Consider the following 13,902-nt stretch of genomic DNA (forward strand, 5'->3'; position numbering starts at 1 on the left):
TGGAGGCGGAAAGATATAGGCAGGATGATACTTCCAAGGAAGTGATAATGCATCCACTGCCTCCGCCTGAGGATCCCGGGATCTGGACAGATACCTGGGAAGTTTCTTGTTTAGATGAGAGGCCATCAGATCTATCTCTGGGAGCCCCCACAATTGAACAATCTGAAGAAATACCTCTGGGTGAAGAGACCATTCGCCCGGATGCAACGTTTGGCGACTGAGATAATCCGCTTCCCAATTGTCTACACCTGGGATATGAACCGCAGAGATTAGACAGGAGCTGGATTCCGCCCAAACCAAAATTCGAGATACTTCTTTCATAGCCAGAGGACTGTGAGTCCCTCCTTGATGATTGATGTATGCCACAGTTGTGACATTGTCTGTCTGAAAACAAATGAACGATTCTCTCTTCAGAAGAGGCCAAAACTGAAGAGCTCTGAAAATTGCACGGAGTTCCAAAATATTGATCGGTAATCTCACCTCCTGAGATTCCCAAACTCCTTGTGCCGTCAGAGATCCCCACACAGCTCCCCAACCTGTGAGACTTGCATCTGTTGAAATTACAGTCCAGGTCGGAAGAACAAAAGAAGCCCCCTGAATTAAACGATGGTGATTTGTCCACCACGTTAGAGAGTGTCGAACAATCGGTTTTAAAGATATTAATTGAGATATCTTCGTGTAATCCCTGCACCATTGGTTCAGCATACAGAGCTGAAGAGGTCGCATGTGAAAACGAGCAAAGGGGATCGCGTCCGATGCAGCAGTCATAAGACCTAGAATTTCCATGCATAAGGCTACCGAAGGGAATGATTGTGACTGAAGGTTTCGACAAGCTGTAATCAATTTTAGACGTCTCTTGTCTGTTAAAGACAGAGTCATGGACACTGAATCTATCTGGAAACCCAGAAAGGTTACCCTTGTTTGAGGAATCAAAGAACTTTTTGGTAAATTGATCCTCCAACCATGATCTTGAAGAAACAACATAAGTCGATTCGTATGAGACTCTGCTAAATGTAAAGACGGAGCAAGTACCAAGATATCGTCCAAATAAGGAAATACCACAATACCCTGTTCTCTGATTACAGACAGAAGGGCACCGAGAATCTTTGTGAAAATTCTTGGAGCTGTAGCAAGGCCAAACGGTAGAGCCACAAATTGGTAATGCTTGTCTAGAAAAGAGAATCTCAGGAACTGATAATGATCTGGATGAATCGGAATATGCAGATATGCATCCTGTAAATCTATTGTGGACATATAATTCCCTTGCTGAACAAAAGGCAATATAGTCCTTACAGTTACCATCTTGAACGTTGGTATCCTTACATAACGATTCAATAATTTTAGATCCAGAACTGGTCTGAAGGAATTCTCCTTCTTTGGTACAATGAAGAGATTTGAATAAAACCCCATCCCCTGTTCCGGAACTGGAACTGACATAATTACTCCAGCCAACTCTAGATCTGAAACACAATTCAGAAATGCTTGAGCTTTCACTGGATTTACTGGGACATGGGAAAGAAAAAATCTCTTTGCAGGAGGTCTCATCTTGAAACCAATTCTGTACCCTTCTGAAACAATGTTCTGAATCCAAAGATTGTGAACAGATTTGATCCAAATTTCTTTGAAAAAACGTAACCTGCCCCCTACCAGCTGAACTGGAATGAGGGCCGTACCTTCATGTGAACTTAGAAGCAGGCTTTGCCTTTCTAGCAGGCTTGGATTTATTCCAGACTGGAGATGGTTTCCAAACTGAAACTGCTCCTGAGGACGAAGGATCAGGCTTTTGTTCTTTGTTGAAACGAAAGGAACGAAAACGATTGTTAGCCCTGTTTTTACCTTTAGATTTTTTATCCTGTGGTAAAAAAGTTCCTTTCCCACCAGTAACAGTTGAAATAATAGAATCCAACTGAGAACCAAATAATTTGTTTCCCTGGAAAGAAATGGAAAGTAGAGTTGATTTAGAAGCCATATCAGCATTCCAAGTCTTAAGCCATAAAGCTCTTCTGGCTAAGATAGCCAGAGACATAAATCTAACATCAACTCTAATAATATCAAAAATGGCATCACAGATGAAATTATTAGCATGCTGGAGAAGAATAATAATATCATGAGAATCACGATTTGTTACTTGTTGCGCTAGAGTTTCCAACCAAAAAGTTGAAGCTGCAGCAACATCAGCCAATGATATAGCAGGTCTAAGAAGATTACCTGAACATAGATAAGCTTTTCTTAGAAAAGATTCAATTTTTCTATCTAAAGGATCCTTAAACGAGGTACCATCTGACGTAGGAATGGTAGTACGTTTAGCAAGGGTAGAAATAGCCCCATCAACTTTAGGGATTTTGTCCCAAAATTCTAACCTGTCAGGCGGAACAGGATATAATTGCTTAAAACATTTAGAAGGAGTAAATGAATTACCCAATTTATCCCATTCCTTAGCAATTACTGCAGAAATAGCATTAGGAACAGGAAAGACTTCTGGAATAACCGCAGGAGCTTTAAAAACCTTATCCAAACGTATAGAATTAGTATCAAGAGGACTAGAATCCTCTATTTCTAAAGCAATTAGTACTTCTTTAAGTAAAGAGCGAATAAATTCCATCTTAAATAAATATGAAGATTTATCAGCATCAATCTCTGAGACAGAATCCTCTGAACTAGAAGAGTCCAAAGAATCAGAATGATGGTGTTCATTTAAAAATTCATCTGTAGAGAGAGAAGATTTAAAAGACTTTTTACGTTTACTAGAAGGAGAAATAACAGACAAAGCCTTCTTTATGGATTCAGAAACAAAATCTCTTATGTTATCAGGAACATTCTGCACCTTAGATGTTGAGGGAACTGCAACAGGCAATGGTACATCACTAAAGGAAATAACATAATTTATGTAAGAACTTACCTGATAAATTCATTTCTTTCATATTAACAAGAGTCCATGAGCTAGTGACGTATGGGATATACATTCCTACCAGGAGGGGCAAAGTTTCCCAAACCTTAAAATGCCTATAAATACACCCCTCACCACACCCACAAATCAGTTTAACGAATAGCCAAGAAGTGGGGTGATAAGAAAAAAAAAAGTGCGAAGCATATAAAATAAGGAATTGGAATAATTGTGCTTTATACAAAAAAATCATAACCACCACAAAAAAGGGTGGGCCTCATGGACTCTTGTTAATATGAAAGAAATGAATTTATCAGGTAAGTTCTTACATAAATTATGTTTTCTTTCATGTAATTAACAAGAGTCCATGAGCTAGTGACGTATGGGATAATGACTACCCAAGATGTGGATCTTTCCACACAAGAGTCACTAGAGAGGGAGGGATAAAATAAAGACAGCCAATTCCTGCTGAAAATAATCCACACCCAAAATAAAGTTTAACAAAAAACATAAGCAGAAGATTCAAACTGAAATCGCTGCCTGAAGAACTTTTCTACCAAAAACTGCTTCAGAAGAAGAAAATACATCAAAATGGTAGAATTTAGTAAAAGTATGCAAAGAGGACCAAGTTGCTGCTTTGCAGATCTGGTCAACCGAAGCTTCATTCCTAAACGCCCAGGAAGTAGATACTGACCTAGTAGAATGAGCTGTAATTCTCTGAGGCGGAATTTTACCCGACTCAACATAGGCAAGATGAATTAAAGATTTCAACCAAGATGCCAAAGAAATGGCAGAAGCTTTCTGGCCTTTCCTAGAACCGGAAAAGATAACAAATAGACTAGAAGTCTTACGGAAAGATTTCGTAGCTTCAACATAATATTTCAAAGCTCTAACAACATCCAAAGAATGCAATGATTTCTCCTTAGAATTCTTAGGATTAGGACATAATGAAGGAACCACAATTTCTCTACTAATGTTGTTGGAATTCACAACTTTAGGTAAAAATTCAAAAGAAGTTCGCAACACCGCCTTAACCTGATGAAAAATCAGAAAAGGAGACTCACACGAAAGAGCAGAAAATTCAGAAACTCTTCTAGCAGAAGAGATGGCCAAAAGGAACAAAACTTTCCAAGAAAGTAATTTAATGTCCAATGAATGCATAGGTTCAAACGGAGGAGCTTGAAGAGCTCCCAGAACCAAATTCAAACTCCAAGGAGGAGAAATTGACTTAATGACAGGTTTTATACGAACCAAAGCTTGTACAAAACAATGAATATCAGGAAGAATAGCAATCTTTCTGTGAAAAAGAACAGAAAGAGCGGAGATTTGTCCTTTCAAAGAACTCGCGGACAAACCCTTATCTAAACCATCCTGAAGAAACTGTAAAATCCTCGGTATTCTAAAAGAATGCCAAGAAAAATGATGAGAAAGACACCAAGAAATATAAGTCTTCCAGACTCTATAATATATCTCTCGAGATACAGATTTACGAGCCTGTAACATAGTATTAATCACGGAGTCAGAGAAACCTCTATGACCAAGAATCAAGCGTTCAATCTCCATACCTTTAAATTTAAGGATTTCAGATCCGGATGGAAAAAAGGACCTTGAGACAGAAGGTCTGGTCTTAACGGAAGAGTCCATGGTTGGCAAGATGCCATCCGGACAAGATCCGCATACCAAAACCTGTGAGGCCATGCCGGAGCTATTAGCAGAACAAACGAGCATTCCCTCAGAATCTTGGAGATTACTCTTGGAAGAAGAACTAGAGGCGGAAAGATATAGGCAGGATGATACTTCCAAGGAAGTGATAATGCATCCACTGCCTCCGCCCGAGGATCCCGGGATCTGGACAGATACCTGGGAAGTTTCTTGTTTAGATGAGAGGCCATCAGATCTATCTCTGGGAACCCCCACATTTGAACAATCTGAAGAAATACCTCTGGGTGAAGAGACCATTCGCCCGGATGCAACGTTTGGCGACTGAGATAATCCGCTTCCCAATTGTCTACACCTGGGATATGAACCGCAGAGATTAGACAGGAGCTGGATTCCGCCCAAACCAAAATTCGAGATACTTCTTTCATAGCCAGAGGACTGTGAGTCCCTCCTTGATGATTGATGTATGCCACAGTTGTGACATTGTCTGTCTAAAAACAAATGAACGATTCTCTCTTCAGATTTAATACAAACAACAGCTGGAGGAATAGCTACCAAAAGTTTACAGCAGATACACTTAGCTTTGGTAGATCCAGCAGGCAGAGGTTTTCCTGTAGTATCTTCTGGCTCAGATGCAACGTGAGACATCTTGCAATATGTAAGAGAAAAAACAACATATAAAGCAAAATAGATCAAATTCCTTATAAGACAGTTTCAGGAATGGGAAAAAATGCCAAACATCAAGCTTCTAGCAACCAGAAGCAAATGAAAAATGAGACTGAAATAATGTGGAGACAAAGGCGACGCCCATATTTTTTGGCGCCAAATAAAACGCCCACATTATTTGGCGCCTAAATGCTTTTGGCGCCAAAAATGACGCCACATCCGGAACGCCGACATTTTTGGCGCAAAATAACGTCAAAAATGACGCAACTTCCGGCGGAAATGAATTTTTGCGCCAAAAAAGTCCGCGCCAAGAATGACGCAATAAAATGAAGCATTTTCAGCCCCCGCGAGCCTAACAGCCCACAGGGAAAAAAGTCAAATTTTTGAGGTAAGAAAATATATGATAATTAAAGCATAATCCCAAATATGAAACTGACTGTCTGGAAATAAGGAAAGTTGAACATTCTGAGTCAAGGCAAATAAATGTTTGAATACATATATTTAGAACTTTATAAATAAAGTGCCCAACCATAGCTTAGAGTGTCACAGAAAATAAGACTTACTTACCCCAGGACACTCATCTACATGTTTGTAGAAAGCCAAACCAGTACTGAAACGAGAATCAGTAGAGGAAATGGTAAATATAAGAGTATATCGTCGATCTGAAAAGGGAGGTAAGAGATGAATCTCTACGACCGATAACAGAGAACCTTATGAAATAGACCCCGTAGAAGGAGATCACTGCATTCAATAGGCAATACTCTCCTCACATCCCTCTGACATTCACTGCACGCTGAGAGGAAAACCGGGCTCCAACTTGCTGCGGAGCGCATATCAACGTAGAATCTAGCACAAACTTACTTCACCACCTCCATCGGAGGCAAAGTTTGTAAAACTGATTTGTGGGTGTGGTGAGGGGTGTATTTATAGGCATTTTAAGGTTTGGGAAACTTTGCCCCTCCTGGTAGGAATGTATATCCCATACGTCACTAGCTCATGGACTCTTGTTAATTACATGAAAGAAATTATCTGCTTTAACAAGTTTGTCATGACAATTATTACAAACAACAGCTGGAGAAATAGCTACCAAAAGTTTACAGCAGATACACTTAGCTTTGGTAGATCCAGCAGGCAGTGGTTTTCCTGTAGTATCTTCTGGCTCAGATGCAACGTGAGACATCTTGCAATATGTAAGAGAAAAAACAACATATAAAGCAAAATAAATCAAATTCCTTATAAGACAGTTTCAGGAATGGGAAAAAAATGCCAAACATCAAGCTTCTAGCAACCAGAAGCAAATGAAAATGAGACTGAAATAATGTGGAGACAAAAGCGACGCCCATATTTTTTGGCGCCAAATAAGACGCCCACATTATTTGGCGCCTAAATGCTTTTGGCGCCAAAAATGACGCCACATCCGGAACGCCGACATTTTTGGCGCAAAATAACGTCAAAAAATGACGCAACTTCCGGCGACACGTATGACGCCGGAAACGGAAATGAATTTTTGCGCCAAAAAAATCCGCGCCAAAAATGACGCAATAAAATGAAGCATTTTCAGCCCCCGCGAGCCTAACAGCCCACAGGGAAAAAAGTCAAATTTTTGAAGTAAGACAAAATATGATAATTTAAAGCATAATCCCAAATATGAAACTGACTGTCTGGAAATAAGGAAAGTTGAACATTCTGAGTCAAGGCAAATAAATGTTTGAATACATATATTTAGAACTTTATAAATAAAGTGCCCAACCATAGCTTAGAGTGTCACAGAAAATAAGACTTACTTACCCCAGGACACTCATCTACATGTTTGTAGAAAGCCAAACCAGTACTGAAACGAGAATCAGTAGAGGAAATGGTAAATATAAGAGTATATCGTCGATCTGAAAAGGGAGGTAAGAGATGAATCTCTACGACCGATAACAGAGAACCTTATGAAATAGACCCCGTAGAAGGAGATCACTGCATTCAATAGGCAATACTCTCCTCACATCCCTCTGACATTCACTGCACGCTGAGAGGAAAACCGGGCTCCAACTTGCTGCGGAGCACATATCAACGTAGAATCTAGCACAAACTTACTTCACCACCTCCCTTGGAGGCAAAGTTTGTAAAACTGATTTGTGGGTGTGGTGAGGGGTGTATTTATAGGCATTTTAAGGTTTGGGAAACTTTGCCCCTCCTGGTAGGAATGTATATCCCATACGTCACTAGCTCATGGACTCTTGTTAATTACATGAAAGAAAGAAAACAGCCGTAGCTTTCAGTCCCTTACGTTTTCCCGAGAAAACCACAAATAAGGAAGACTTACAAAATTCCTTAGTCGCCTGTAAGTAAAATTTTAGAACACAAACCACGTCCAATAGTGCAACCGTTCTTTCAAAGGAGGATGATTAGGGCACAAGGAAGGAACAACAATCTCCTGATTAATGTTCCAGAAAGAAATCACATTATGGTACATAAAACCACCATATCAGATGAAAAATAAGAACGGGCGAACGGGATGATGTCCATCGCTGCTACCATCAGCCCAATTACCTCCATGCACTGAGCCATTGACAGCCGAGGGGAGGACAGAAATGTTAGGCAAGAAGAAAGAAAAAAAAATCCTTGATTTCCTGACTTCTATCAGAAATTTTTGTTTTTATTGATAAGGAGTTTATTATGGATCCCAAGAAAACTACCCTTGTAGTTAGAACTAAGGAATCTCTTTTCCAAATTCAGCTTCCATCCAAAAGTTGAGGAATTCTGGGAGCTGTGGCAAGGCCGACTGGAATAGCCCCGAGCTGGAAGTGCTTGTCTAGAAAGGCAAACCTTAAAAATTTGTGATTGTCCTTGTGGATGGGAACCTGCAAGTAAGCATCCTTTAAATCCACCGTGGTCATATTAACTGACCCTCTTGGACCCAAGGAAGAATGGAACGAATAGTTTCCATTTTGAAGGACAGCACCCTGAGAAACTTGATTAGACTCATGAGATCTAAAATTGATCTGACAGTTCCCTCCTTCTTGGGAACCAAGAACAGATTGGAATAGAATCCCAGACCTCGTTCCTGCTTTGGAACAGAAACTATCACTCCCAGGTCGGAGAGGATCCGTACAAGTGTAAGAACGCCTCTCTTTTTGTCTGGTCTGCAGAGAATCGGAGACAGGCTCTTCATGCTGTCTTTGATTCAACAACAGGCTTTTTGGATTGCTTTCCCCTATTCCAAGACTGATTGGGTCTCCAGGAAGGCTTGGACTGCTCACGCTTGGAAGAGGAAGTGGAAGGATTTTCCTTAAAAAAATCGAAAGGAACGAAAAATACTCTGACGTCCTTTTTGTTTATTTCTCTTATCCTGAGGAAGGAAATGTTCCTCACCTCCCATAATAGAGTTATCTCTGTCAAACCAGGTCCAAACAAGGCCTTTCCCTTGTAAGGAAACGCCAAAAGTTTAAACTTAGATGAGAAATCCGCAGACCAGGATTTGAACCACAACACTCTGCGGGCCAATATAGGAAAGCCTGAAATCTTAGCTCCCAGCTTAATAGCCTGAAGGGAAGCATCTGTAATAAAGAAGTAGGTTAACTTCAAGGTCCTTATCCAATCCTGGATTTCTTCGAGGGAAGTGTCTGTCCGATAGAAACAGACAATGCATCAAACCAGTATGCTGCCGCACTAGTGACGTTAACACTGCAGGTAGCCATTGTAAACCCTGGTGTACATACATTCTTTTGAGCAACCCCTCTAATTTCTTATCCATAGGATCTTTAAAGAAACCACTATCCTCTATGGGAATAGTAGTACTCTAACTAGCGTGGAAATTGCCCCTTCCACCTAGGGAACCGTCCGCCAAGACTACTTAATAGAGTCTGCTATAGGAAACATCCTTTTAAAAATAGGAGGTGGAGAAAAAGGGATACTCTGTTTCTCCCATTCCTAGCCATAATCTCTGTAGCCCTTTCTGGTACAGGAAATACTTCCACCATGGAGGGCACGTCAAAATACTTGTTTAGTTTTACTGTACTTTCTAGGATTGACTACGCCGGCAGTGACGGTGTCGTCCAGGGTAGCTAAAACCTCCTTAAGTAACAAACGGAGGTGTTCAAGCTTAAACCAGAAGGAAACAACTTCAGTATCAGATAAAGGTATTACATTGTCTGAGTCTGAGATATCCCCCTCAGATACTACCAAAGTATCTTCCTCTTCAGGCTTCTGGGAAGAAACATTCGGAATAGCCACTACTGTATTAGCAACTTTTATTCCCTGATTGAATACATTTCCTCTTGAGCTTTCTCTGCAGTATGGGAAAAGCAGACAATGCATCAGATACCGCCGATGACAGAGAAGCGATGTCTTGCAAGGTAATTCAAGGTGGAGTTTGAGAGGAAGCGCAGGGCACTGCATATGTGGGCGATAAAATTTGGGACACTTGAGGAGACAGTTGCGGCATATATTGAACATTGTCATTAGAAGCAGTTGGCTCAGAAAAAAAGTATATCCCTATAATTTAAAATTCCCTCAACACATGAGGAACAGAAAGGGATTGGTGGTTCCACATTGGCATCAAAAACATAAGTGATACTTTGCAGGGCCTCTTGGTCCATTCTGACTCACAATGGATTAATTATTCAAATAAAAGACTTACATTTTTTAATAAAAATTAAAAAACATAAAAACGTTACTGTCACTTTAAATTTTAAAAATTAACTTTTTTATTTTTGTGTGCATAAAAGGCTATTAGGTACACAATTACTGTAGAACCCCTCTACACCTCAGCTTAACTTTGCTGAGGTGTCTATGTGCCCTGAGTTTAGTGTAGATGGGAAGCACCATCATACAGCATACACTTAACCTTTTAAAGTCGTTATGACGTTCTATTCCTTCATAATTAGACTGCTCTTTAAAGCCGTTATGACGTTCTATTCCGTCATAACTAACGGCTGTCCTGAAGCCTTCTGTGCAGTCAGGACTTGATCGCGGTCTTGGGGGCGTTCCTAGGGTTGTAGGGACGCCCCCCAGACGCGATCCAATAATTGAAATCTCGCGATCGTGTGCACGATCGCATGGTTTCAATTTGTCTACATCGGAACAGTTGTTCCGATGTAGGCACTTTAGCCCAGACTCGAAAGGGTTAAAAGGCTTTTATTCAGAGTTCAGATAACCATCCTTGTAAAAGCAGGTTTACACATACAAGTGACAATGTGGGTGACATAGAATACACTCAAAGGACTGTCCGCTAAACATACGTGAGCATCTATCCAACATTAAGGCAGGTAAACCGACCACCCCTCTAGTGCAACACATTCTATTGAAGCACAACAAAAGTGCAAATTCGCTAAAGTGCACTATTATAGAAATGGTCAAGTGTAATAAGAGAGGGGGAGATAGGGATAAACTTTTGGCAAAAAAGGAGGCCTTTTGGATACACAGACTTAGAACTAGAGCACCCCATGGGTTGAACTCTGAATATGATGATATAAACTATTGGGAGTAACAGGCTGGGTCTGTGTATCCAAAAGGATACAAACCCTGTCATAGAAATCATTATGGTTATTAGTAATGTTATCAATATATATGACTCTCTGATATTTTAATGCTAATGGAATGATTCATAAGCAGTTTGTGGGGCTTATCCCTTTGAGCGTAGTTTTATTTTATGATATGAATATGTTTAATGTGCTATTTACTTATTTACTTGTTTGTCTTTTTATGCACTCCTAGAGTATGCATTCCTAGATTAGGTAATTTAATATATATCTGATATGGCATTTCATCACCAGTCCTGTGATAATTCAATTACGTTTTTAAATTGAACATAACAGGTTTTAGGTTTTTAGTTTGATGATGATTTTAAAGCATGAAGGACAACAAAGTTTTGGTCAAAGTTGTATACTATGTTTGAAAAATTTGCGTTCACATATTTCTGCATTGTTAATTGAAGTTTAACTTTTCATTCATGATGTAACTCATTACAAGTGTAGTTGCTATAAATGTAATAAGAGCATGAATGTGGGTGTGTACATAGGATTACGCCCAGAATAATGATTTTATCCAATTACAATAACACAGAGGTGTATTCAAAGGTTGCTGTGGTTATGGACTATAGCTACGATTACGGCCATACAGGCTGAAACGCGTCAGCGGACAGTCCTTTGAGTGTATTCTATGTCACTCACATTATCACTTGTATGTATAAACCTGCTTTTACAAGGATGGTTATCCAAACTCTGAATAAAAGTCTTTTAAGTGTATCCTGTATGCTGTTGCTTCCCATCTACACTAAACTCAGATTACCCAAGAAACGGAGGAATGCACAGTAGTATTCGGGATTTCACCCTTGCTTGAGTCACTTCACACTCACCCATTACAGCAGTAGCTTTTCTGGCGAAGATTGAGCAGATAACCCGAAGACAGAGAATCCGGATGACGTCGCACGCCATACACGCAGAGTGGGCCTAGGAGGGGAGCGAAACAAAACGGAGGACTTACCTTGTTTATCATGAACAGACTGGTGCCTCCAAGAAGTCGGTTTGTGTTCCCTGTGTACAGGCCACAAACCCTGGAAACAAGGGACGCTCTAGGGACCGGAGCTACAGAGGTTGGGAGAGTGGATGGGGAAGCCCCAATTTCACTTCAATTATACCGTTGTGGTTTATAAGGCGGCTCAGATTTTTACACAGACTCTGACTTTGCTGCAATAATTAGGTGCTCAAATAGCTCTATACGAATATGAAATCCTCTCAGTAAAAGTTCTGGAACTCAGCTGTAGCGCTGTCCGGTCCAAACACATGTGTAAAGACTCTGAGGACTCTGCTCCGTTCCTTCCGATAAAAGGAAGTGCAGAGAAAGAAGTGTGCAACGCAAATTGGCGCCACACATAGCTCCGCCCATCGTGGGCATTTCAAAAGGCAATCTCCCGGTCGCCATGTTTATCGTTTAAAGTTAAGCCACCGGGAGTTAAATAAACATTCTGCCAAGCTTCTTTTAACCCTTCCGTAGCTTGCTAGACAGCTGCTTAGCCAGTGCTATATGTGATCAGTGAAACCACCTCATACTGAGCCAATCTCCCCAGCCCCAGTGATTTAAGCCACAGTGAGCAGTGAAAAACACCTCAGGCTATTAGGATTAGGGCAGCATAAATAAATGGGAGGCGCAGTGAGAATTATGTCCCACAAGTTCCCATTGCTCTTAAGCCACCACTGCACTACTGAAGAGACTGATATGGACTACAGCTACACCACAGAACAAAGCAGCACAATCTTGTACTACTTAAAAAATCATAAACTCTTGATTGAAGAATCTTTAACTAACACATACTTTACCACTTCCTTGCTCTAACGTAGGCAAAGAGAATGGATTGGGTGGGAGGGAAGGGAGGTGATATTTAACAGCTTTGCTGTAGTGCTCTTTGCCGCCTCCTGCTGTGCAGGAGTGATATTCCCAACAGTAATTAATGATGATCCGTTGACTCATCGTGTCATTAGAAAGAAAACGACTATAATGGCCCTTTAACTCAAGCCTATTCTACTAACTAAAAACAACTGAAATTTGGCATAATTTATACTCAATCAGCAAATATCACTCCCCACCAGCAATATTTTTCAGAGCCTTAGTGTACAGGAACATTCACAAATTTGTCAGTTATTCCAGATCTTTTATTTTGTCCATCATTCTGTTGGGCATAGTTTTGGCAAGTAGAAAGATAGTGAGTATATGCAAAGTTTCTCTCAATATATCTCAGCATTTTCCCACATTGACTCTGCTTTTCTGTCACCTTAGCCTTTTGCCCCCTCTAATGTTCCTGACATTTTCCTAAATTTGACAACCATTTATACTGACCCTCAACAACTTCTCTTGAATCTAATCTCAACTTGTCCCAGTATTGCACATATCAATGTTTACTATCTTACTCTCTTTTCCCTTTTCTTTGTTTTTTAGCTGCATCAGCTTCTGCTCTCTCTGTTGTTTTTCCATCTCCTGCTCCTGCCTGTGTTGTTCCAGCTTCCTCTGATGCTCCAACAATTCCTGCTGATGCTTCATTGCCAAAAGTTCCTGTTGTTGCTGCAAAAACACAAAATGTAGGTTCATTAAATATGTGTGCACAACCGATTCATCTCAGACCTACTCAGGAAAAACATAATTTATGTAAGAACTTACATGATAAATTCATTTCTTTCATATTGGCAAGAGTCCATGAGCTAGTGACGTATGGGATATACAATCCTACCAGGAGGGACAAAGTTTCCCAAACCTCAAAATGCCTATAATTACACCCCTCACCACACCCAAAATTCAGTTTAACGAATAGCCAAGAAGTGGGGTGATAAAGAAAGGATTAAAAAGCATCAACAAAGGAATTTGGAAATAATTGTGCTTTATGCAAAAAAATCATAACCACCATAAAAAAGGGGGTGGGCCTCATGGACTCTTGCAAATATAAAAGAAATTAATTGATCAGGCAAGTTCTTACATAAATTAGGTTCTCTTTCATGTAATTGGCAAGAGTCCATGAGCTAGTGATGTATGGGATAGCAATACCCAAGGGGCGCCATGTACTAAGCTTCGAAGTGACCGTCCGTCTGTATTTCCGCGTCAAAATTCGCTCACGATCTGCTTCTCGTATGTATCAATCTGCGATCTGCTCGAAAAACCACTATTTTCATCAGCGATCGTAATTTTACTCAACTCATCGTTCCGAAGCCTTTTTCCAC

The 13,902-nt window shown here is 40.3% G+C and overlaps 1 protein-coding gene across 1 annotated transcript in view; it reads right to left on the reverse strand.

The window, feature by feature from the left end:
- The window catches only part of HDAC4 (histone deacetylase 4), a gene marked incomplete in the record, with an annotated part of 933,145 nt that overhangs the window by 409,028 nt on the left and 510,215 nt on the right, over positions 1-13,902 (reverse strand). The window contains 1 exon segment of the mRNA XM_053698885.1: positions 13,102-13,252. Coding sequence (XP_053554860.1) covers positions 13,102-13,252 — 151 coding nt within the window.

The sequence above is a fragment of the Bombina bombina genome, chromosome 1 (genome assembly GCF_027579735.1).
Source record: "Bombina bombina isolate aBomBom1 chromosome 1, aBomBom1.pri, whole genome shotgun sequence".
Classification (NCBI taxonomy): domain Eukaryota; kingdom Metazoa; phylum Chordata; class Amphibia; order Anura; family Bombinatoridae; genus Bombina; species Bombina bombina.